At 52.8% G+C, this 23,207-nt stretch overlaps 1 protein-coding gene across 1 annotated transcript; it reads right to left on the reverse strand.

Moving 5' to 3' along the window:
* Positions 1-7,785: 7,785 nt before the first annotated feature.
* LOC104383359 (opsin-5-like) lies at positions 7,786-22,970 on the reverse strand. The gene is made up of 6 exons (XM_086622979.1): positions 22,902-22,970; positions 13,995-14,082; positions 12,198-12,360; positions 11,456-11,583; positions 9,209-9,537; positions 7,786-8,370 (listed from the first exon to the last, which is right to left on the reverse strand). The coding sequence occupies exons 1-6, from the start codon at positions 22,968-22,970 to the stop codon at positions 7,816-7,818; spliced, it is 1,332 nt and encodes a 443-aa protein (XP_086479105.1). The 3' UTR covers positions 7,786-7,815.
* Between the last annotated feature and the right edge of the window lie 237 nt (positions 22,971-23,207).

The raw sequence follows: 23,207 nt of genomic DNA on the forward strand, positions 1-23,207 counted from the left end.
GAGCAGAACAACAACATTTGCTCTCAGCTTCATTTATGCAAAAAATCACATTTTTCTGGTCATGACCGCTGTGAAACGTGGCCCTAGGGACTGCTCTTGGGGTTGAGGACACAGCCCCACCAGGGCCTGCAACACACAGAGAGGGACAGCCTTTGGGTGAAGCCATTTGATAAACTAAGACAGAAGCTCAAATCGCACACCACCCGTTTTGCCAGTACCATCCCATGGCCAGCTGTGGGATGCTGCATTGCTCCAGGGTCCAGTTCTGTGCCCCACTGAGGTCAGTGGGACTTGACACTGATTTGAGGAGTGTCCCATGTCCCCAGGACAAGCGGGAAGGCTGCATGGACACACATGGGCTGCTTTAGTTCACCCCTAAATTCTCTTTCAAACCTAAACCCCTGCCAGGCTGGGGGTCTCCCGAGGGGCAGGAGTGCATCCCTCGCCTGCTCACCTTTCCAGGTAAGGCAGCAAAGGAGAAGGTTATTAACGGAGCCAGAGTGAGCAAACTGTGTATCTCCCACGATATTGTTGGTGGGAGAACACAGAAATCCAAGGGGTTTTTAATCCTAAAAGTGATTTCATGATACTGATGGATGTGAAACCATGGGAGATTTGAACAGAAGATAGTCCCAGAATGGGCCAACTACCTTTTGGAGCTGCCTTAGGATTTTAAGTGGCCTCTGCCAGCCTGCCTTTGGGATAGAATTTCTCTCCTTGAGAAAGATTTCTTGCTGCAGGTTTTCTGGCTCAGGCTGGGCTTTTAGTAACTCTATATTTATTACCTATGCATAGGTCCATAGAGATGGGCGTCTGCACTTGCTTCAGCATCTTCAACCTCAAGAAGCTTAACTCAGAACACAGCAACTACTTGTGAATAAAGCTGTCGCTGGAAGAAGGCACAAGCACTTTTGCTCAGCCAGCACTGGGCGGGAAACGCAGGGACCACGTCTCACCTGCCCAGGAACCAAACCCACTCCAGGGCCCTGGGGCAGCCCTGGCTCACCCTCTGCACCAGGACCAGGCTCCCATCCTGCAGCAAGCAGTCACTGAGCAGCAACACAGCACTGCAGCCCTCACTTCCCCCCTTCCCACCCAGCTCAGAGCTGGAGACCAGGCTACAGCAGCACCAAAGGCTGAAGAAACCAGTTCTCACAACTAGCAACCACCTCCCAAACCCTGCCCGACTGCTGCAGCTACCACAGACCCTACCTCAGCTCCAAGGGATGAAGCCACCATCCTTCTCACAGCCTCAGGCTCACCCCACCTGCAGCCACAGGAACTGCCCTTGATAGAGAGGAGGAGTCTTGTCCTCAGGTATATGGTGGCAGCTGATGACACCAGTCCCAGCTGGGGATACTGATTAAATCAGCACCAGCTGGGCCATGCCCCCTATAGAGCCTCATAGAGCCCTATAGACAACAATAGAAGCCCTATAGAGCCCCATAGATCCCTATACAGCCCTATAGACCCTTATAGAGTCCCATGTAGTCCTATAGAACACTATAGAGCCCCATAGACACCCTACAGAGCCCCATGGAGCTCTATAGAAGCCCTATAAAATTCAAGAGAGGCCTATAGAAGCCCCATAGAGCCCTATAGAAGCCCTATAGAGTTCCATGGAGGCCTATAGACACCTATAGTAGCTTTATAGAGCCCTAGACACCTACAGAAGCCCTATAGAGCCTATAAAGCCCCATGGAACCCTGTAGAGCCCTACAGACACCTATAGAAGGCCTATAGAGCCCCATAGTTAAAATCTAGTAGTAGTTAAAATCTAAATGGTGTTCTTGTAATGGGAAGAAGACCTCTGAAACAGTTCAGCTCTCGCTCTGCACCTGGTGACTTCTTCAATCACTGTATTTTCAGCTGCAGAGGACGAGCCATTGCAGAGAGGTGAGCGCAGCGCTGCGACACGGTGAGTCGGCGTCAGGTGTCAGAGGGAAGATGGGACTGTGGCTCTGTGGCTGCTGATGTTTGGGGTTTGGTTCATTTTGAAGGTGTGAAGCAGATTATCAGCACTGGAGATGACTGGGGCAGGTAAGCAATGACCAGTGGGCTGAAGTAGTAGTTACTGTTCAGGTGTCAGTGCTGGTGCAGTGATATGCAGCCCCCAGACCCATCCTAGAAACTCCTAGAGCCACCCAGACCCCTCCTAGAGCCCCCAGACCACATGTAGAGACCCCCAGATCCACTCAGATCCATTTAACACCCCCTCAGGCCTATCCTAGAGCCCCCAGACCCATCCTAGAGACCCCCAGATCCACTCAGACCCATTCTAGACCCTCACAGATCTATCCTTGAGCCCCTAGACCCCTCCTAGAGCCCCAGGAAAATCCTAGAGCTCCTAGGGTGTCTAGAGACCTCTATGGGGCTATATAAGGGTCTATAGAGCTCTATGGCACTCTGTGGGGCTCTATAGGGGTCTATGGGGCTCTACAGGACTTCTGTAGGAGTCCATAGGCCTCTATAAAACTTTATAGTGCTGTATAAGGCTTCAACAGGGCTCTAAGGGCCTCTCTATAGGGCTTCTATGGAGCTCTTTAGTGCTTCTATAATAGTCTATAAGTCTCTATAGGGCTCTATCGGGCTCTGTAGGGCTTCTATAGCTGTCTGTAGGGTTCTATGGGGCTCTAAAAGGCTCTATAGGGGGTATGTATAACTCCATGCGGCGATGAAAGTGTCTATAAAGCTCTATGGGGCTTCTATAGAACCCTACAGGTCTTCTACAGGGCTTCTATAGGGGTCTGAGGGCCTCTATGGAACTCTGTAGGGCTCTCTAAAACTTCTGTAAGGCTCCATGGGGCTTTATAAGGCCTATAAAGTTTCTATGGGGCTCTAGAAGGGCCTGTAAGAAGAGAAGGAAGGGTGGGTCGGAAAAAAGCAGGAGAGGAGGAAAAAAAAGGGTGGCTGGGTAAAAAGCAGAAGAGGAGGTAAAAAAAGGGTGGGTCAGTAAAAAACAGGCAAGGAGGGAAAAAAAAGGTGGGTGGGTAAAGCGCAGGCAAAGGAGACAGGAGTGTAAAAAAAAGGCTGGTTCGGCAAAAAGCAGGCAAAGCAGGCGGGGAGGTAAAACAAAAAGGGTGGGAGAAAAAGTGTGTGTGAGGAGTGGGTCTGGCGGGTGCTGTGGGTGTCTGTGGGGCTTCTTTAGGGCAAAGCGATGGGGTGCGGGGGGGAGGCGGGACAGAAAAGTGGCAGACCTGAACGTCTGTGCGGCAGAACCAAGGTGACGGGGGGCACAAAAAAGTGACGGACCGGAACGTTTGTGACGCGGAACCAAAGTTCCGGGGTGCGGTTTGCGGGGGGGCTACAAAAAGTGACGGACCGGAACCTTCGTGACGCGGAACCGAAGTTCCGGGGGGACAGAAAAAGGGACGAACTGGGCGGAATCTTCGTGCTCTGTAAGGTTTTATAGGGCTCTATAGTGGTGTATATAGCTCTGAGGGGCTCTATAGGGTTTCTATAAGAATCTATAGGACTTTACGGGGCTCTATAGGGCTTGAATAAATTTCTTATAGGAGTGTATATGGCTGTATAAGGGTCTATAGGGCTCTATAGGGCTTCTGTAGGCGTCTATAGGAATTTATAAGGCTCTATAGGGTTTCTGTAGAGGTCTTTAGGGCTTTATGGGGCTCTATAGGACTTCTATAAATTTCCCATAGGGCTCCATATGGCTATATAAGAGTCTATAGGTATCTATAGGGCTTTATAAGGCTCTACAGGGCTTCTGTAGTGGTCTTTAGAGCTTTACGGGGCTCTATAAGGCTTCTATAGGGTTCTGTAATGGTCTGTAGGGCTTTATAGTGCTCTGTAGTGTTTTTAAATTCCCGCGTAAGTTTCTTGAACCCTTTCACATTCTCCCACTGCCCTTCCCTCCCTCTCCCTGACCTCATTTCCCTTCCTGCCCGTGTTTCTCCTACCCCATCACTTTTCCAAACTCTCATTCTCTCTTCACTTTTTCGAGGCTCCTCCTTTCTATTTTTTATTTCCTCTCTCTGTTTCTTTTCCCACGATAACTTCAGGACTTTCCCTGTCTCGGCTCCATCTCCTTTTCCTGCTGTTCCCTCCTGCCTCTCTCTCCCACTCCCTCTTTTCTTCATTCCTCTGTCTCTCTATCTCTGATTTTTAGCTCAAGCTCTCCCCACTGTTGTCCCAGTCCTCGTCCCTCTCTGGACAACAGTGTCGCGTTTTCCGCCTCCCTGTCCTGCTGTCCTTCCTCCTGCTTTTCTCTTCCCTTTTTCTCCCTCTGTCCTGCTGCGTTCGGGCTCTGAGCCTTGTAGCTGACTCGCTGCCGGGATTTCTTCCGCCCGTTAAGGAAGAAACTGTTCCTGCCTCCTCCGCGCCCCTGGATGGGTGTGTTTGCAGCTCCCAGATGTGGAGCTGGTGGCCGTGGCCAGGTCCAGGGGAGGGGGCCATGTGCTGTGGGGCTTTGGCCATGGCCCTTCTTCCCAACGGGCTGCAGCTGGGGCTAGCACCACCCCAGATGTGGCCAGTGAGGCTGAGGGTGGGGCTGTGGCTATAAAGGAGCCAAGGCTGGGGCTCAACGAGCACAGCAGTGTCTCGGGTGCCATCTCTGGGGTTTTGAATGCCTGTACTTATTGGCAGAGCATCAATCAGTCAATTCTTTTCTGGTGTGACAAGCTTAAAGCGCAGATCGGTCTTGCATCTCAGAAGTTTCCGGTCGGTCCTCATGCGCATCGTTGTTCCAGGCTGTGTCAGCAGCACTGATCTCTTACTGTCCATTTCAAGGACTGGGACTTCTTGCCTGCATCCTTATGCTCTTGACTCTTGAAGCGAGGTTTCTCGTGCATCCATCATCTGTGTTTTGGCAGTAACTTCTCATTGTGGGCTGTCACCTTTGGAGTTGTTTCTGGGCTTGTCATGGAGCCTCCTTACATCACTGTTGCAGCCCCTTAGGTCTTGTTGCCCCACAGCGTCTCCAGTCCAGGAGTCATTGTTCTTGTTGAGAGGTTTTTCCTTTGGAGTTGCGTTGCCTAGAGTCCTCTGGATCCCCTGAGACTCATTCTGCACCCTGCCAGATCCCTCTTAGAGCACCTAGACCCATCCTAGAGACTCCTACATCCCCCCAGACTCATTATACACTCTGCCAGACCCCTCCTACAGCCCCCAGACCCATCCTAGAGACTCCCAGTTCCCCCCAGACCAATTCTACATTCCCCCAGGCGTATCCTAGAGCCCCCAGGCCACTCTTAAAGCCCCAGACTTATCCTAGAGACCTCAGAACTGAGAAATGAAAGTTCTGCCGACCCCCGAACTGCTCTCGGCCTTCTCCACACACACCCCAACCCCCCACCCCTGTCATTGTGGTTCCACCTCACGATGGTTCCGCCCTGTCCGTGCTGAGTCTGTTTCGCAAGCCGCTTCTGGCCATGGCGGTGGCACCGGCCGGGGGAGACGCGCTCCCGGCACGGCAGCTTGACTGTGCCGGAGCGCGGCCACTGGCACAGATCCGAACCAAGACAAACACTGGTTGTGCATGAGTGGATTTACTTGAAAAATGTACAGTTTCTGGAACACGACAGCTCGTCAGCGGAGACACCGAGTGCCGGGGATTCCGCTGCGGAACGGGGCGCGGGGAGCGGTGCCCCAAGCGGCGGGGTGGGAAGGGACCAAGAAACCGTGGCCTGGGTCGTGCGGTGACCGGTCCTCCCAGAAACCTGCACCCACATTGGAAACTTCGTCTTCTCTCTTCATTGGCTGCGCTGATTTTCCTTTGTTTGCAGCGTTTTGCAAATGTTGCCCATCTTTGGTTGAGTGGGGGATGTTGCATAGCAGGAGCAGGGAGCAGAGGCAGGAATGTGGCTCCCCATGAGGCCTTTCAGTTATTACTTGTCTCTTGTGCATAAACCCTGCCCTGTCCCAACCGTCTGCGCTGCGGGTATGACATGGGCATAACCATCCCAGGAAGACGCAAGTGCACCCCAGAGGTGTTGGTGACCCTCTCCTGTCGCAGGGAAACTGCTAATTAAAGTGGCTAGGTGGAAATGACCGAGGGACAAAAGCAAGTGCCATGACTGCCATGCTGTCGTGCGCTAATGGGAGCTGTGCAGCATCAGGCGGTAATGATGGCACCCACAGAAAGCAGCGGCAGGACCCCCAGCACCCTTCGCTGCTTCACCGGGTGCCTCTGCACACATGCAGCAACTGTTTCCCCCACCACAGAGCTCACACAGGCCCTGGTGCCACCTACGCTGGAACTGGGCCATAACATCGAGGCCAAAAAGCCCAGCTCCTGTTTTAAATGCCTGGGTCACTGAAATGACTGGTGGTGGGCACCTGAAGTGCTCTGTGTCCTCGGGAGAGAGAAGGCAGCTGTATCTGTGCTAAGAAAAGGCAGCGATACATCCCAGTTCTGGGAGCAACTGCTAAAAATAGCAATATCTGTATCTGGAGAGCAGAGGGAAGAGGGAGAGCTCGGGGTCAGCTAACAGGCACTGTGGCTGGCAGGGCACAGCCAGCGATGGCATCGAGGGCAGCGGCTGTTTCCCAGCACTCGGTGCAGAAGACAGTTCCCTGTTCCCGTTCAGCACATCCATGATTTAACGCTGCAGCTCTGGTGATGGGCTGTGGTGTGGTTTTGTTTGTTAACCAGTGACAACATAAAGTGCTCCTACGAGTAACTGGCTGGGTGGGTGCCAGAGAGCAGCACGTTTCCCACCTCTGTTACTGACTCCTCTCAGCACCTTGAATGCATCTTTTGATTTCTGGGGTCACAACCAGTGTCTGCAGAGCCAAACCAGCTCCCGCCATGCCCAGGGCTGGGGGTGGGATGGGGGAACCCGAGCTCAGCCCCAGGTGAGCTCCACCATGGGGCTGCCAGCGTGTGGCTGCAGAGAGACATCAGCACATCTGCTCTGCATCTGCCACAGCAGATAACCTGCAGGCTTTTCTGTTGCATCAGGCCCTTTCACAGCTTCTCCGTCCTTTTCATCCCAGATTCTTCCCGTGGGTGACCTGCCCACGCTGATCTCCAAATGGTGACTCCAAGGCCACGGGACACTGTTGTCCAGGCAGCTGCTCCCCTACACAGCAGCACAGACGGTGTGAGCTGGCCCATTGTTCCAGCTGCTGGGAGACCGTGGGCCAGAGCCCCGTCTCCAGGATGGTGCTTGGCCACAGATTTGCCATTCCCTGCCGGGAGAGCACGACCTGCTATTACTCGCACCGGGATTATTTTAACCCCAAATCTTCACTCTAAAGACAAGCTCCCGTTTCGATCTACAGGATGGTGGTGGATTTGCATTCAAATCGAGGGAGTGTGGTGATCCAGCCTGCGCAGAGAGTAGTCTCGAGAGGTATATAAAGATGCTTCATAATCCCAAGTGAGGTAGCTGAGTGGCGCGGTCCCACTCCCCGACGGGAAAGGACATGGTCAGTGAGGGCTGCAGGAGCTGGTGCTGGAGGTAGGATGCCCCCTAGGGTCTCCTGGCCCCCAGCCCTCCCTGCCAGGCACAGTTTCTTAAGACAACCAAGTTTCTGCTTGGTCATCAGAGCACCAGGATGGAAAAACAAAGGCCAAGGGCCCAGAGAGCAAGCTACAGGAGAAACTACACCTTGGACTTGTACCCTGGGCAGATTTCAGGCACTGGGGGGGGGGTCTACTTTTTTTTTCTCTTTTTGCAAGTGCAAAGACTAGGCTCAGAGTTGCAAGAGCCAAATCAGAGGAGGAGGCAAGGTTGGTCTTAAACTTTCACATCAGTTCATCTGTGGAGCATGGTGGGGACCCATCAGGTATGTAGGTGAGAGAAATGTTGCGCTTGGGTTTGTCTTCCAGTGCGCTGGTAGGACACAGCTGGGCTAGAGAAGGTCTTTCATGATATCTGATGGCATTGCTTCCCCCGCCACATTCGCAGCACCCAGGCCTGACCTTTTCCGTGTGACAAGCACCATCACCTGCACCGTCCTCTTCAGCCCCGGCTGGCAAGCAGCCCCGTCGGCCAGGACAGCCAGGGGAGCACGCCGGGGCGAGCTGCTGGGCACCCGGGGGAGTTTGTAGCACTTGGGGTAGTTACTGAAACACTCAAAAGTGTCGTTGCAGGTTCTGCAAGCCCCAGGGGGGTCACCAAAGCCTGGGGATGGGAAGGGCTGGAGCGCAGCACTCTGGCAGCCACAGCAGAGGAGGGTGCGGATGGCCTGGAGGACCACCATGTCTTTGGAGAGGAACTTCTGGAAATTGGGCTTGAAGAACAGATACACCAGAGGGTTGTAGAGTGTTGAGGACTTGGCAAAGACGGCCGACAGCACAAAGGCCAGTGCCGGCACCTGGCTGGCATCGCCGATGACTGCCCACAGGGCAACAATGGCATAAGGGGTCCAGGCAGCCAGAAAGCCCAGGCACACGGCAATGCTCAGCTAGAAGAGAAGGAGATGGAGACAGCAATGCCGTGAGCCTCCCACAGCACTCGCGGGATATTGAACCACCCCCTCCAAAACTCAGCCACATGCAATGGGACCCTGAGCAGTTGGTCACATCCCCAGGGAAAGGTGCTCAGCCTTCTGTCCCGTTGCATCAGGGTGTCCAACATCGGGGCAGCAACTCAGCACGTCCCAGCGTGGGCATGTGAGCACGTTGTGCTCGCATCAGGCCATTCACACCCTGTCCCACCTGGGAAAGTGGGGAAGTGCCTCAGCACGCTGCAGCAGGTGGGTGTGAAACACCCAGTGACCCAGCTGGGACCAGCCCAGCATTGGACTCCAACAGCCTTTTGGCAACGCCCAAAATCCCTTTGGCAACCTACATGCCAGGGTGCAGACCAAGCGAGAGGCTCTGGAAATAGGCCGTGCTCAGAACCCCCTCCTCTAAGCAGACACGAGTGTTTCCTTCAAGGCCAGGCTTGCAAGCTGTTTTCTTTCGTGGTTTTGATTATATATTTTTTAAAGGGTATCCACCTTTTTTTTTGACATATCCTGGGTAAATTATAGTATTAGCTTGTAGTCTGGGGAACAATGACTCATGCAAGCTCCTTTTATGATCTTTTCCAATGTAATTTAAAATGAAAACTCTTCCACCTGATGGCTTTAAACGAGGAGAAATGTGTTATTACCCACACTGATACAAACACCTGGAGAATTCGTCGGGAGTGCCAGACACCCTGACAGAAGAGGTCCTGCCATGTTTGCCTGCCCATGGGGCAGTGGGCTGGGGCAGGGGACACCCTGAGACCCCACAGCACGCCGAGCCCTCCCCTACCTTCACAACCAGGCTGTGCACGCTGTGGACTCTGCGCTGGGGCGACGTGTGCTGCCTGACGGCTCTCCGGGACCCCCGCACCGTCCAGAGGATCAGCGAGTAGGAGACGAGGATGAGGAGGCAGGGAAGAAGGTAGCAGAAGATGAAGAGGGCGAGGATGTAGAGTGTGGCCTCCCTGCTGGAGGCTTTCCACGTGATGCAGCAGGCTGTTCCGTAGGGCTCGGGGCCGTAGCTGCCCCACTCGGCCAGGGGGGCTGTGGCAAACATCAGGGCATAAACCCAGATGCACAGCAGCAGCACTCCAGCATGGCAGGGGGAGAACTTGTTGCCTGCGGCAGAGAGATCGGGGTGAGAATGGCTTCCCGTGGGCGAGGGGGAGTGGACAGAGGGGCTGCGACCCCCAGCTGCCTGCACGTCCAGTGCTGGAGATGAGGCCAGCAGCCCCGGGACACAACCGGGGCCGCCTGGGCAGGGCAGGAGCTGCTGCACACAGCACAGCAGCTGTGGGGTGGGCAGGGCCATGCCAGCGCTCACCCCCGGGGCCCAAGACACATGGGCATCCGCCTGTCCCCTTGGGCGGGCGGCCGGAGCAAGGAGCCAAGAGGAGGGTAAGGGTTTGCCCTGGCCTGGGCAGCAAGTGGCAGGACCAGCGGTGCAGCCACTCTTGGCTTCAGGAGGGATTGCTGGGAGGTTGTGCGGCTGCTGGTGGCACGGGGGGCACACACAGCACCCGCGGGGTACAGCTGCACCCGCGGCCCGGCAGGTAGCCAGGAGGGAGGGGGCTGCCGCAGCCCGAGCACGGGGCTAGGAGAGAGCTGGCTCCAGGGCTGCTCAAAGCCATCCCAGACACTGTCATTTGAAGGACTTTTTCCTCTCCGGCAGACTGAAGCACTGGGGGAGGCGGGTTTTTTTTCATTTTTCTCTCATCCCTCATCAAAACTAAAGCTCCCTGATCTTCTAAGAGCTCAGGATAAAGTTCCAAATCTTCAGCCATACATAGGAGTAACATTTTTCTTTGAAACTAAGCAATTAAAAGCACATCAAGATTAGCCATATCCTCACGGAAAATGGGCCGGGGCGTCACGGGGAGATAAGCTCGACATGCCAGGCTGCCAAGCGCTGGCTGATCTAGAGAGCAGAACCTGCACAAGGAAAAGGCACCGGTACCTGGGCTGCCTTTTAACAGGGGACTTTTATCTTTATCTTTCCTTCCTGAGGAAAGATCAGGAGATCACCTGATCTCCTGAGGTGTTGTGCTGGCACATAACCAAGGTGACTGCTCCAGAATGGTCCTTGAGGCACCGTGAGCTGCTGGGGACAAAGCACGTTGGCAACAGTGGCAGGCTGGGGGCAGATGGGCAGCGAGCCATGGGATGGGGTGAGGATGCACCCTGGGGTGCTGGTCTGTAAATCAAGCTAATATCTTTGATTTCCCGTTGTTATTTCAATTTTCAGTCTTTAATCCAAAGTCTATTCTGAAGATATACACTAGATGGAGGATTAGCAGCTGAGCTGAGGAAATTAAGAAGCAACTCTAAATAGGAGAAGCTGTAAATGTGTAGGAGCCATTCCTTGATCCCCCTGCTTCCCTCAGGTGCTCTCTGCATTGCACGCCCTTTACAAAGAGCTAGTGCACAAGCTCAGAGCTGCAAACGTTCATATTAGCCCTGCGGAGGAAGTCCAGACTAAAATAGGGCTACAGAAGTGAGCTGTAACACTGCAAACCCAGCCCTCCTGTATTAATTATTTCAGTGAATTAAATACATTTGGCCTTTGGCTCTCCCACCAGGGAAAAGGGAAAGCATCTTCTCCTTGTGCTGCCAGAGCCTGTGGTTTCCCAGATGCGGAGTCTGCTCTGGTCTAAGCTCAGAACTGTGTACAGACATTTAAAACCCTGCGACCTGCTGTGATACAGCAGCTGGGACTTTTCTACAGAGGGAGGACAACCCCATGACGCTTTTCTGGATGATGCTCCTGAGCCCTGGAGTGATGGCTGAGTTGCATGCACAGGACATGGGCCCAGGGGCACAGGGTGCTGGGGCTCCACAGCCCCAGGAGGTGGAGGGGGGTGAATACATCAATGATAAAAGCCTTCAGAGTTTGCAGCACCGGTCTATTGACTGGGAATAGGTCACCCTGAGGCAAAGCTTTCCCAGAATAGGTGGATCTGGCCCATAAGAGGAGGGAGAAAAATGGTTAACAGAGAAAGGTGTAAGTACAGATCAGATAACGCATCCCAACACCTACCATATGCTGGGTAACAGACCTTCAGGCAGCAAACCGTGCTGAGCACCGTCAGGCTGGTGAGGCTGCACAGCCCAAACAAGACCCCGCAGAAGGCATAGAGGGTGCACACCGCCTGGTTGAATAGCCACCTGCAAGGAAAGCCTGCGGGTAAACCCAGCCCTTCCCCAGTGTCCGCGGCGGCTGGCTGGCTGGCAGCCCCTGCCCCTCCGCAGGAGGGGAATTGTCTCTATGGGACCTGCTCTGCAGGAAGGCTGGGTGTTTCCCAGCCGCTCTCCTGGTGATGGGGCCTCAGCTGCTGGTCCCACACCAGAAGCAAAGCTGACCATATGTGGGGCGGCTGCCACAGGCAGCACAGACACCAGCACCTGATTGTCCAAGAGAGCATGGGCAGGATTTTGCCCCTAATTTGTTCCCTGAGCACCCCAGTGACAGGCACAGATGGAGCCCTGGGTGCCCTGATCCACACCGGCACACACCACTGCAGTGCCTGTGCCATGCGGGTGCCAGCTCAAAAAGCCCCCAACAAACCCTTTTTAAGAGCAAGTCTATGTGAAAAAACAGAGGGACAGGGAACAGAAAGCCACCCTGCTGTGAGGTGGGTGTCTGTGAGGTTACACAGTGCCCCCAGACTGACTCCTTGGGTCCCTCAGCAGCCCTCGGCAGGCATCTTCCCGTTTCAAGACAAGGTTTGCAAACCGCACCCAGGGCCACCAGCCAGCACAGAGCCACTTCCACAAGGTACCTGTGTGCAAAGAAGGATGAGGTGGCCAAGGGGAAGAGCGTCACCGTCATGCTCAGGTCACTGATGGCCAGGTTGACAATGAAGAACTCGGCAGGCTTCAGCATGGACCTCTTCTGATAGGCCACCAGCAGGAGCAGTGAGTTCCCAGAGAGGGAAACGATGCCTGCAGAGAAGGCAGAGGAACGGTGCTCTATGTAACAGAGCTGGGAAAGGAGCCAGGATCGTTTTGAGATGTTTGGAAGCGAACACCGGAGATGTCTACAGAGGACAGAAAGGACTCCAAGCTTCCCTTTCCAGAGCGGGCTGAGCAGGGGAGCCCACGGGACCTGCAGAGCTCTGTAAGCACATCTGGAGCTGCTTTACATTGAATTTGATCCCTTCCCCTTCCTGAGGTCCTACAGAGGCGTTTGGCAGGAGGGATGAGACTACACTGGGCTCCGGGTGCAGGATCTGGCCAGAGTCACTTCTTCCAGCTGGAAGGAGCAAGGCAGGCACTTCCTTCCAGCTAGATAAATAACGGGAGCTGTGTGCGATTGCTTTTCTGATGTGAGGCCAAGGACTTGGGCCCCTTCGCCTTTTTAATTCTTCCTGGCAACGTCACTCCTGTGAGTCTACATCGTCCAATATCATGGTAACAAACTAAACAAGAAGAAAGGCATTATGGAGATCAAGGAAAATCCAGACTAAATAAAAGAAGGCTCTTTGTTTGCTATTAGTGTATTTAAAACAACAGTGGTGATTAAAATTTTATAACAAGGGCTTTCTCTCTTTTTCTTATTACGTAATTGTTCTTTCATTGAAAAGAGGTTTCAGTGTCCTCAGAAGGGGAATCTTTGCTGCTCTTGGGGCAGGCTGGGTAGGATGAGAGTTTCTCCCTTATGGATTAGGCTGTAAATTAAATATCATGGTAAGAACCAGCTTCCAAAGCCACTGAATAGCCAATACTGAAGTTCCTCTCAGGAATAGGATTCTCATGAAGGACCCAGCCAAATCCAGGGCTTTGAAGGTTTTAGAGTTGCTGGAGGGTAAAGTACTGAAATGTGTGTCCTTATTCCCAGCCTCACAAGGCATTTTTCCCACAGAGCTAGTCTCACATCTGGACCAAGTACATTTTACTAGCTTTACTAACTCCTAGGAGCTGTAAGTGCCTATAGGACTGCTGGCAGTCCCAGTGGCGTGTGCCCTGCCATGTGTGCAAGCATCCTTCGGGTGCCCCATGCTCACAGGCATGAAAAACTCTTCTGGCACTGAGGAGACAATTTGCTTGTGGCTCAGAAAACTGGAAGGCTTTTCTCTGCCCACCATTCACTTCTGTCCCACACCACCTCAGAGCATGTCTCAGCCCATCAATTTTGCCCACTGGCTTTCTGGTGCCACTAACTCCAAATTACAGGACATTCACCAGCATCTTCTGCTGAAAGCAAGAGCCAGCTGGAGGTCCAAATCACCTTCAATAGTCATGAAGCTGACAATGCCAACAGAGAGTCCCTATCGGTCTCACACTGGGTGGCTGCAGTAGGAGTTACAGCGTGTTCCTCAAAGGTTGTTCTTCAACTTTCCAAATATTTAAAAACATAACTGGTACTTGCAGTTCCTGAGAGGGGAATGCAGTCACCAAGCTTGGGCCAGATCATCCTTTTGAGTAATGTGGGAAGGGTCAGTGTGATTATTCTGCTAACGACTGAACGCTTCTGGAAGCATCAGTGACTGCAAAGGACCTGAGTGTCTCTGGCAGGCAGACAGGCACCTGGGCTGCCCGCAGCAGGGACAGAGGTATAACAGGTTGTCTTTCCTTACCAAAGACTAAATAGAGCGTGCCAAAAATCAGGTCTTCTCTCTCCGATAAGGTGGAGATGAACACCGAGGCGTTGGACGCATTTCCCATCTGCAAACCAAGATACAAATACAAGTGAGATTTTGGCTAACGAAGGAGTGCTTGGCTTCTTCAGTTCCCAGGGAGGACAGCTCTGTGACGCGCTCCTGGCACCGTGCTACAACCAAGGCAGCAGCGTGAAGCCCCCCGGCCCCGCCACTGCAGGAGGTGGCTTCAGGAGCGCTGCATGCAGCACTGACCTAACGGCTGGGCAGGCGGCCGGTAACAGGATCAGGCTGGTAATCTCTCTTGATTACCATTCCTTCAATTACAGCTTTTACTGATTAGCATTAGCCTTTGGATCTAAATTTTCTCTCCAAGTCTGGGCCATATGCTGACTGCAGCATGCGCTGCGCATTTAGACATGGAGACACCGGCAGCTTGGAGCTGGAGGCTTTGTGTTCTGCAAAATCCCCCCCTCCTCCAGGCTTGCCCCGTCCTTCACCTGCCTCTGCCTGTCCCTGTGTCCACATCAGCAGGAGACTTGGCCCAAACTGCCCTTGCGACACAGCCAAGACCTGCTCATGTGCCATCCCGGCAGCACATTAATTGCCTCTACTGCAAGATGTGCACTGCATGTGCTGAGAAGGGCCTGTGCAGACATGGGGACAGCTACAGGCTGTCCATCAAATCCTAGCCCAGGAGACCCCACAGCTGGAGACAGAAAGGAATTGCCATCCCGATCATCACTGCTCCTGGCTGGAACCCTCCTTCTTCAGCTGTAACTAAACCTCATCTGTGCTGCCAGCGGTGCAGGTGGTGAGGAACTTGGGGGTGAACACATGTATTAATAAAAAAAAATAAAATAGTAAAAAGTCATTCCCTTTCTCAGGGTGCCTGACTCAATCATCGAGTTTTATCGGTCTAATTAGTTTCCCTGTTATTTTGTGCAGCTGAGCCGAAGGTTCCCAAAGTGCTTAGGAAGTTAATAGGGGGTAGTAGAGCAGAACAGCAGACGCGTTTCAGTATATTCACTCCCTTCACTGATAACAAATAAATGGAAAAATATTTTGTTCAGGTGAAGAAAAAAAAAGAGAGAGGGGGTGAGAGAAAATAATGGTTTAATTATATGTTTCGATAGCTGTTAGCTTGCTCGCTGGGATGTTTAATGCACGCAGTTTTCCTGCCTCCTTCCCTAAGGTGCCTACCTGCACGCTGCGGGAGAACCGCAAACAGTGCCCTGCCAGGGAGTAGGGGCTGGGGAGGGGGAGGCTGCCAGGGCCAGCCTGGGCATGGTTTAACCCTGACAAGTGACAACAGCCTGCTTATTCCTGCCCCATGGCCTAGTCTTCATACGGCCACGCTGCGAGCCGGAACAGGGAGCAGATTTGGCCTTATGGGGAGGAGGTAAATAAAGATCATACCCCCAGCATGGATCCCTGACCACTAACTGCCCTGTATCCAGCCAGCCATGAGACGGCTTGGGAGCTATGGAACGGGCCCTGGGAGACGGAGCCTTTCTCTCCATGAGTACTGCTGCCATGGACTTCATGAACAGCAACTGCCCTTGTTGTTGGTACCGAGGTGAAAACGCCAGCCTCACATCCAAGGCTGCGTTCAGACAGATGGAGCTAATCACTTGAAGTAACACCTAAATTAGCTTGGAGTGTAAATGTATTTTAAGACACTAATTGGTGTTAAACTGCCGAGAGATCCTGCCAATAGTTCTTCATTCTCTGTGTTATTGGCCCATACAGGCAAACACGGATGGATCACGGCTTCTCTGGCTTACTTCACGGCTTTCTTGGGTTAGGTGGCCACACAACCTATGGTGTGTTTACAGCTCATATAGTCTCACTTGCTCCTCCTCAGTAAGCCTATCTTGAGCATCTGATGTTAAGCTATCAAATGTTTTTATTCCCTTGGACTGGTGCCCACATACCATGAGTACGACGGAGTTGCCTCTGCAGGCCAGGCAGGATGCTGGTTAATTTAGTTAATGGAAGCCACAATGGTCATCCATGGTTCTCAGTTCACTCTGTTAACTTTTGACCTCTTTGGATGGTTCCTGCTCCCCTTATGAACAGAGATGGTGGAAGCACAAGAACTGGTTTGCGCAAAACAGTCCCAGCAAGTGTGTGCTGCCCAGAAAGAGGCGTTACGCGCTGAAGGAGCAACAGCAAGCCAGGTTTTGGCTTGCTCGCTCTAACAGACATGGCCAAAGCCCTTGTGCTGCTGGCAGACTCCCACTTCTTTGCCCAGGTTACTCATTTGACAGCTTGATGCAAATGTGATTTTAAATTAAGCTCCATTTACATCATCCTGCTAAACTGACAGAGGCTCTCAGGAAGCTGTGCAGCATACTTGCCTCCGTCTCCAACTCATTTATCGGCTTTTGGCGATGAGAAAGAGGTGCCGTACTGCTTTGAAATGCCCCATCCTCCTGTCTGGGTCCGGAAAGTCTGGTCTGTGGCACTGCATGGACACCATGAAGGCCAACGCAGACAGCCAGGAGGTCTATAACCACTCCTGTTTGGGTTTTCTAGTATAACCTTTCACTTCAGAGAAATGGCCACCACACCTGGGATCTTTCCAATCTTTTGTTGTGCAAAACAAGGCACATTTAACAACAGCACGTGCTTTACAAAGAAACTAAACCCTGGCTATTATCTGCTGTTTTGGAAGAGGCTGCTGGCCCTTAGGGCTTGATATGCAAGCACTTAGGGGAAAAAGCACCAAGCAGTGTGATTGCCCAGGCAGGCTGACAGGCACACAGCTAATTTCTACTTGAACATATCAAATGTCCCCTGTCTTGTTACCAGTATGTACAAGTAACTTCTCATACATCATTACTTGTGTTTATGTACATGCAGTTTTGATGTTCAGTCTTAAAAATTCAATCTCTTAATAATTGCCTGGTAAAATACATAAGGAAAATATTAACATTTGCATTCTAGAGGCTTCCTACTTTGAACAATATAGTACTGCTGTCAGAGCAGCAACCTGACTTAGAGGACTCCTTGCCAGCCCAGCACACGCTTTGCAGGTGCACACTTCCCTGACCTGCTTTTCCTTATGCTCTCCTGGCTGGTGGACATCACTCTCTCAGTTCTCCTTTGACAAATGGGTAGCCTTGGACCTCCCTAACACATTTGAATGTCCTCATTTGCATTATACAGTTCAGCTGCATCAATTTGTTTTTCTTAGCAAACATGATTCTCAAGGTGCTTGCTTTACACGCCTCCTACCCTCTCCCTATTCATCTTATCTGGTCTCAGTGCAGAGGACCAAGTGCTGTCATCGTGGCCCCACAGCAGGAGATGCTGCTCATGGGAAGGTTATGAGAAGTCACTAACATCCATCCACTCGCTTGGGCTTTCTAGCTGCTCTGGGTAGAGTGGGAACTCCTTGGCCATCTCTGTAAATGTCTACACAACATAATTACCAGGGCACGCAAGGTTGGAGTCTGAGCAGCAACAAGCCAAGATCCACTCTGAGCTCTGCTTAGAGGGAAAGGAGTTTAGGCAGAAAATTATCCCAGCTAACACTAACTTGGGAAGCTGCACGCCATTCCTCAGCCTGGGCTGGGTATCCAGGGAAGCAGTTTAACTGCCTGATCTTTCTGCACTTGCACCGCACTAAAGCATCCCAGAGTAACTCAGTTTGCTCAGCTTGTCACCGGCTTGCAGCTTTCACTTACAGGTTTATGTTGAAGGTGACTGTCTCCTCTCTGTGTCCTCAGCACGACTGATGGCACCTGCAGCTCCGGGAAGCTCCAGCTGGGGTTGCCTTTCCTGTTTGCTCCCTGGGAGTTTGGAGAATCGAATCGACAGAAATTCTGAGTGGAGCCCATGAACCCCAGACAGAGGCACCAGCACCGAGGTGAGGCCAGTCAGCTTTAAGCTGTCCCTCCTCACCCCGGTCTGCGCTGGGCTCATCTTTCAGCAGATACTAAAGCAATAACAAAACTGTTGTCACCTGTTCTGGGAGCTGGGTAGCCCCAGGCCCGGCGACCTCGGTGTGCTCCCTCTGCAAGGGCAGCCCGCAGAAACCAGCCCGACTGCTGCGCTCCGGCAAGGCTACGCCCCAGTGCCAGCCAGGCTCTGGGCACCGAGTACACACTGCTTGATTACAGAGAAACTGCAAAATCATTTAGAAGGGGAGCACAGCAGCTCTGGGGGTGGGAGATGATTGTTTTCTCCCTTTACAAGATCAGTCATTTCAATAAAAGGATGCTCCTGGATACCTGGCACTGTCCCTGCGATGGAAGCCCCTTGCAAGCACTCCAAGTGCTTTCACACCCAGGCTTCAAGGTGAATCTCCCCCTTTATTGACTGTCCAGTGGAGATTTAGGTTCTCCCTTGAGATTTTCACTGACAATCCCAACTTGCTGGAAACAAATGCTGGAAATCCCTAGCAAGAAAAATGGAAACGTTTCCCAATCTTTCTTCACCTGCCCTGTGCAAATCTTGTCCCTAGCCTCAAATCCTCACCATACTATGCAGTGACTCATAAAGAATAGCAAAATAAATAGGGCTTGTGTTCAGGTTTTGTTTAAATCCCTGTGAATCATTTTATCTTAGGAAAAAGCAGCAATGGTAAATCTGGGCTTCAGTGGAAGATGGGTAGCCAGCTGCAACACAGACAACTAGGGGATCTAAGGCTTTAACTGAAGGGAGCAGGCAGAAGCGATGGGACACTGCAGAAAAGTCCTCTGATGAGATTTCTCCATCACACGGAAGCAGAAAAGGTTGGAGTCCCACTTCTCCCTTTTTCAAGCTGCCTTCTAAAAGGTTTGTGAGGAAATGGGCTTTCCTCCTCACCAGCACATGCAGGAGCAGGCAGGGCAGGGTGAGAACATCACTCTGATGCATATTCATAATTGTCAGGGTGAAAAAGCTGCTTCAGAGTACTTAATTTCACAGCTAACGAAAATCCAATCTCAATGTGCTTTCTATGATGAACGTCTTTGCAGCCCACCCCTCCCTTCCGTGCGTGCCAAAGCATTTTAATTGATGCTAAGGTTAAATTTATTAGAAAACCACCAAGTTATTAGCCCCACAATAAAAACTGTGGATGTGGAAAGGGAAGGAGGGAGGAGATTTTGCTACATATTCATCAGCTTCTAAGTTTCTCTTAAGAATTTCTTGAGAAAGTGACTCTTTCACCTTAACCACAAACAGATAAAAAACAGGCAGAGCTCCCACAGGCACATTTTGGATGCGTGCACTAACATACAAGCCTATGCCTTTGGGATAAATGCAGGCACTGTCAGACAGTCACAGCTCTGTCTGGGGCACTGAGTTACAGTGTTTGTCCATACAAGTGCCTTTGGCGTTGCTTGTTGCTCTGGCCATCCCTACACACATCAGGCCGCACGGAAGGGAGCTGCAGTTTCTGGTGATAAGAGCCCTGCGACGGTGCAAGCTGGGCCAGAGCCAGCCGAGGGCTCAGAGAGCTGGAGTGACGTCCCAGGCTGCAGAGTGGAACCCGAGAATGGATTAAGAGTCACTCACTCAGGGAGCGAAGTTGGAGAGAGGAGAGTGAATCCAGCAAGAGACGAGGATGTCGAGGTGCTGGACACTGGCAACCCCCCTTGTACTATGGGTGGGCAGGAGGACACAGTGCCAGTGGTGAAAAGGGGCTGCTGGGATCATGTCCTCCATAGAACACCCCAGATGCTAAATGCTTCACAGCCCAGTGAAAAGAATCTCCCGTACTCTCTTGAGCTCTTTGAAGGGTGAAAAGTGTCCATGGTACAGAGACAGGTGATTTATACCTCCCTGTACCAGACCGAGTGGCTCTGGCCATGAGAATGACGTCCTTCATTAACCTAATTGGAAACCACCTTTATTTAGGGCTGAGCAAATCATTCCTGAAATTTTCATAATGCATAGCTCTCCTGTAGGCCATATTTCACTCTTCCTCAAAAGCCCTTGGAAGCAGACATGCTGAAGACAGCACACGCACACCACCTCTCCGGGATGCTTCAGCAAAGCACATGTGTATTAAGAACATGGAGCCTGGGAAAATGAGGGACTGTGGTCAGACAGCTGCACTGGTGACGAGACAGGGCAAGGCCCAGCATAAACAGTCTGGAAGGAATTGTTCCTGCTCCTCAGCGTGCAGGCACACACGCAGCAAAGGAAGGAGTGAACTGGCAAAGCTTGCAGGACTTTGTTTCCTTCAGATCTCTGGCAGTTCTCCATCCTGCAATACATCAGGGGAGCTACAAGTCTTCTGTGAGATCAAGCTGGCAAAAAGTAACAATAATCCAGGGGAGAAGAACTTCTATTTCTGACATATTACTTGGGATAGGCCTTATTTTCATGGTTGTGCTTGAGCTATTCGTAAAGAACACTCCTCTCATTGTAATACGGAAAATGACAAAAATGCATCCCTGGCACTGATAGATATGCTGATGTCATTGACATACTGACAATAAATCAGTTTTATAGAAATATGGAGAGCTATCATTTTTGTGTCTGAAAGTAAATCACAAACTAGATGCTGTAAACCTGCCGTAGCTATGTGCAGCATACAGGCAGGTGAAGTGAGGATCAGTACAAAAACTATTGCGAAAATCTCAGACTTTCCCCTGCTGCTTTCACGGGGGCTTGTAAAGCCTTTGCCTCCCAAGATGAATTAGAAGGTGGTGCACTTGTCCAAGCAAACCTGTGGGGGTATGCTGGGACCTCCTCACACTTGGCCCCAGGAGGTACTTACATGGTCTTTACCCTTGTGGAAACAGGACCTGTTCTGGTTCTGCTTCCCTGCTGGCAACCTGCCCAAAGGCCTCCCTCTCTTTAAGCTGCTCCCTCAGGTGAGTGTGTGACGGAGGGGGAAGCTTGCACGAGGAGGAGAGTCACAAGCTGCAGAAGCATCAGTGCAGGTACTAAACACATTCACATTCATTTCTGACAGAAACAGCTGCTGGAGTTCTCTTCCAACTCAAAAACATTTCAAAAACGTGACTATGCTCAATCAAGACTAAATCTGTAACTCCTCTGGGAGTGACTTCCGACAAGAATGTCTCATCGGGGGCTACCCAGCCAGCACAACGCAGCCCTTTAAAATCAAACTGCCTGGCCACGTAGTCTTCGGTCATACAAAGCTGCTGTTGAATTTGATTTAAGCTCCATTGCTCAGACTCTGTTCTGAGAAGAGACAGACTGTGAAAGCTCCTTTCCCCTCAATTTAATCAGACTTCAAAATGAGATGAAGTTTTCCAAGCAGCTGCTGCCACAGGTACATTATGAGGAAACCCTCATATTCTGCATCCCAGACCCTATTCTTGGGTTCACATGAAGAATCAAACCTAAACCTACATTCCATGTCCATATCTGGCACCTGGGAGCACACTGGCATGGCCTGATCGCATGCACACAGTCTACCTGAAAAAACACACATTTTATTTTGTGTGATCGTTGGTTTTGCCCTTTCCCTCTCCAGACTTGGACAGTTGCTTTTCTTCAGCCAACGAGCCACAAAGCCAGAGCCTTTCTTGGAGAGGAGGAGGAAACCTGATGAGCCTGGAAACTCAGCTGACCTCCAGTCTCTTTTGATAGTAAATAGCAGGAATCGATTTCTGCAATTCCTAGCACAGGGGAAGCTTAGACACTGCTGCCTGCCTAGCAAATAAAGCAAGCCTTAAAAAGTCACAGAAGAGCAAAAGAGCACAGCTGAGTGACTGCTCGGTGTCTGAAGGACACATTGCCGTGTGGAAAGGCAGCCCTCAGTCCCCTCCCCAAAATCACTTTGTAGATTACAGACTTTTCCTGTGCCAGGGCTGCCCATCCCCATCGGTTACAGACAAACCAAGTCTGCTTTCTGCCTCCCTCATTAGCCACCCAGGACCCCTGCAGACCCCTTCAAGAGGGAGTGCAAGCCCATGCACATGCTCTCAGTGAGATGTGCCACTTGCACACACCAGTGCCCAGGGATGCCCAGGCGGGGAGCAGAGGTCGCACCCAGGGCTGGCACTGCCCCCCATGCCCACCCCGGGACATGCGCTGCCCCGGTGCTGTGGTCCACCACCCCCTCGGGGCAGCCTGTGTCTCACGGCCCCGGGGACACAGCGAGTGGGGCCGGGCTCCCTGCCCTCCTGCGCCCGGGGACACCCACGGGCACCGCGTCCTCCCCACACCCAGGGCCGGGGATGCTCGGGGCCACCGTGTCCCTCCCGGGGATGCTCGGGGCGGCGCCTCCCCCCGCGGCCGGGTTCTCCCTTACCTTTCCCGGAGAAGCCCCCGGGGCAGCTCGCTCCGCTCTCCGCTGCCAGAAACTTGCCGGGGCTCCCGCGGCAGCTCCGCGGGGCGGCAGCGCGGGGAAAGGGGCGCAGGTTCCGCGTCCGCGGGAGCGCGGCGGCGTCACCGCGGCTCAGCACCGGCGGCCGCGGACAGCTCCGCTCCCGCCGCGCCCCGCCCGGGCTCTGCCCTGCCCGCACCGGGCTCCGCCCTGCCCGCACCGGGCTCCGTGCCCTGCCCTGCCCTGCCCGCACCGGGCTCCGTGCCCTGCCCTGCCCTGCCCTGCCCGCACCGGGCTCTGCCCTGCCCGCACCGGGCTCTGCCCTGCCCTGCCCTGCCCGCACCGGGCTCCGTGCCCTGCTCGCGGGGTCCCCACAGCCGGGGCAGTTCTCGTGCTGCAGGGCTGGCGGGGCCAGCTCAGCCCGGCCACCCTCCTTCCCCTGCACCCTGCTCCCACCAGGCACCCTCCTCACCAGCTGCACATCCCCACCGCCTGGCGTCGGAGCCGCTGTTTTCACAGCAAGGGAAACTGAGGCACAGGGAGTGTAGTGCAGCACCCCATGGCCTCAGCATCCCCAGGCACTCTCTTCCCTCCCCTCGGCCATCTCCCCCCCGCCAAGGGAGGCAGGCTGGCAATTCACTCACCTCTCCCTGAAGATCTGGCTGGCCACTCGGCACGGCCCCATGCTGTGCTGTGAGGTGCTCCAAGGACATGATCGGAGTGACAGAGGAGACGAGGAGGTGGGGATCGCTGTGCTGAGCCTGTTGCCAATCGGAGCTGGGTTTTGTTTTCCACCCAAATCATTTGACCTGTCTATGCTTGGCAAAACACGAGTCACAACCATCACTTAACCATGTGTTTTGTTAATTCTCTCCACACAAAAAGCTTTCCCAGTTGGAAATGAGAACAATATCAAAAATCCTAGCGCTCATTTTTAGTGCTCCAAATAG

This window comes from Tauraco erythrolophus, chromosome 18, assembly GCF_009769465.1.
Source record: "Tauraco erythrolophus isolate bTauEry1 chromosome 18, bTauEry1.pri, whole genome shotgun sequence".
NCBI lineage: Eukaryota > Metazoa > Chordata > Aves > Musophagiformes > Musophagidae > Tauraco > Tauraco erythrolophus.

What these genes read in the sequence shown, in the direction of transcription:
- LOC104383359 (XM_086622979.1), bottom strand. Translation starts at nt 22,970, where the DNA reads ATGTCCTTGGAGCACCTCACAGCACAGCATGGGGCCGTGCCGAGTGGC. An exon ending in AGCCAGATCTTCAGGGAGAG is followed by an intron (nt 14,083 to 22,901) that starts GTGAGTGAATTG and finishes CTTGGTTTGCAG; the next exon opens with ATGGGAAATGCGTCCAACGC. An exon ending in GGTCTGTTACCCAGCATATG is followed by an intron (nt 9,538 to 11,455) that starts GTAGGTGTTGGG and finishes TCTCTGCCGCAG; the next exon opens with GCAACAAGTTCTCCCCCTGC.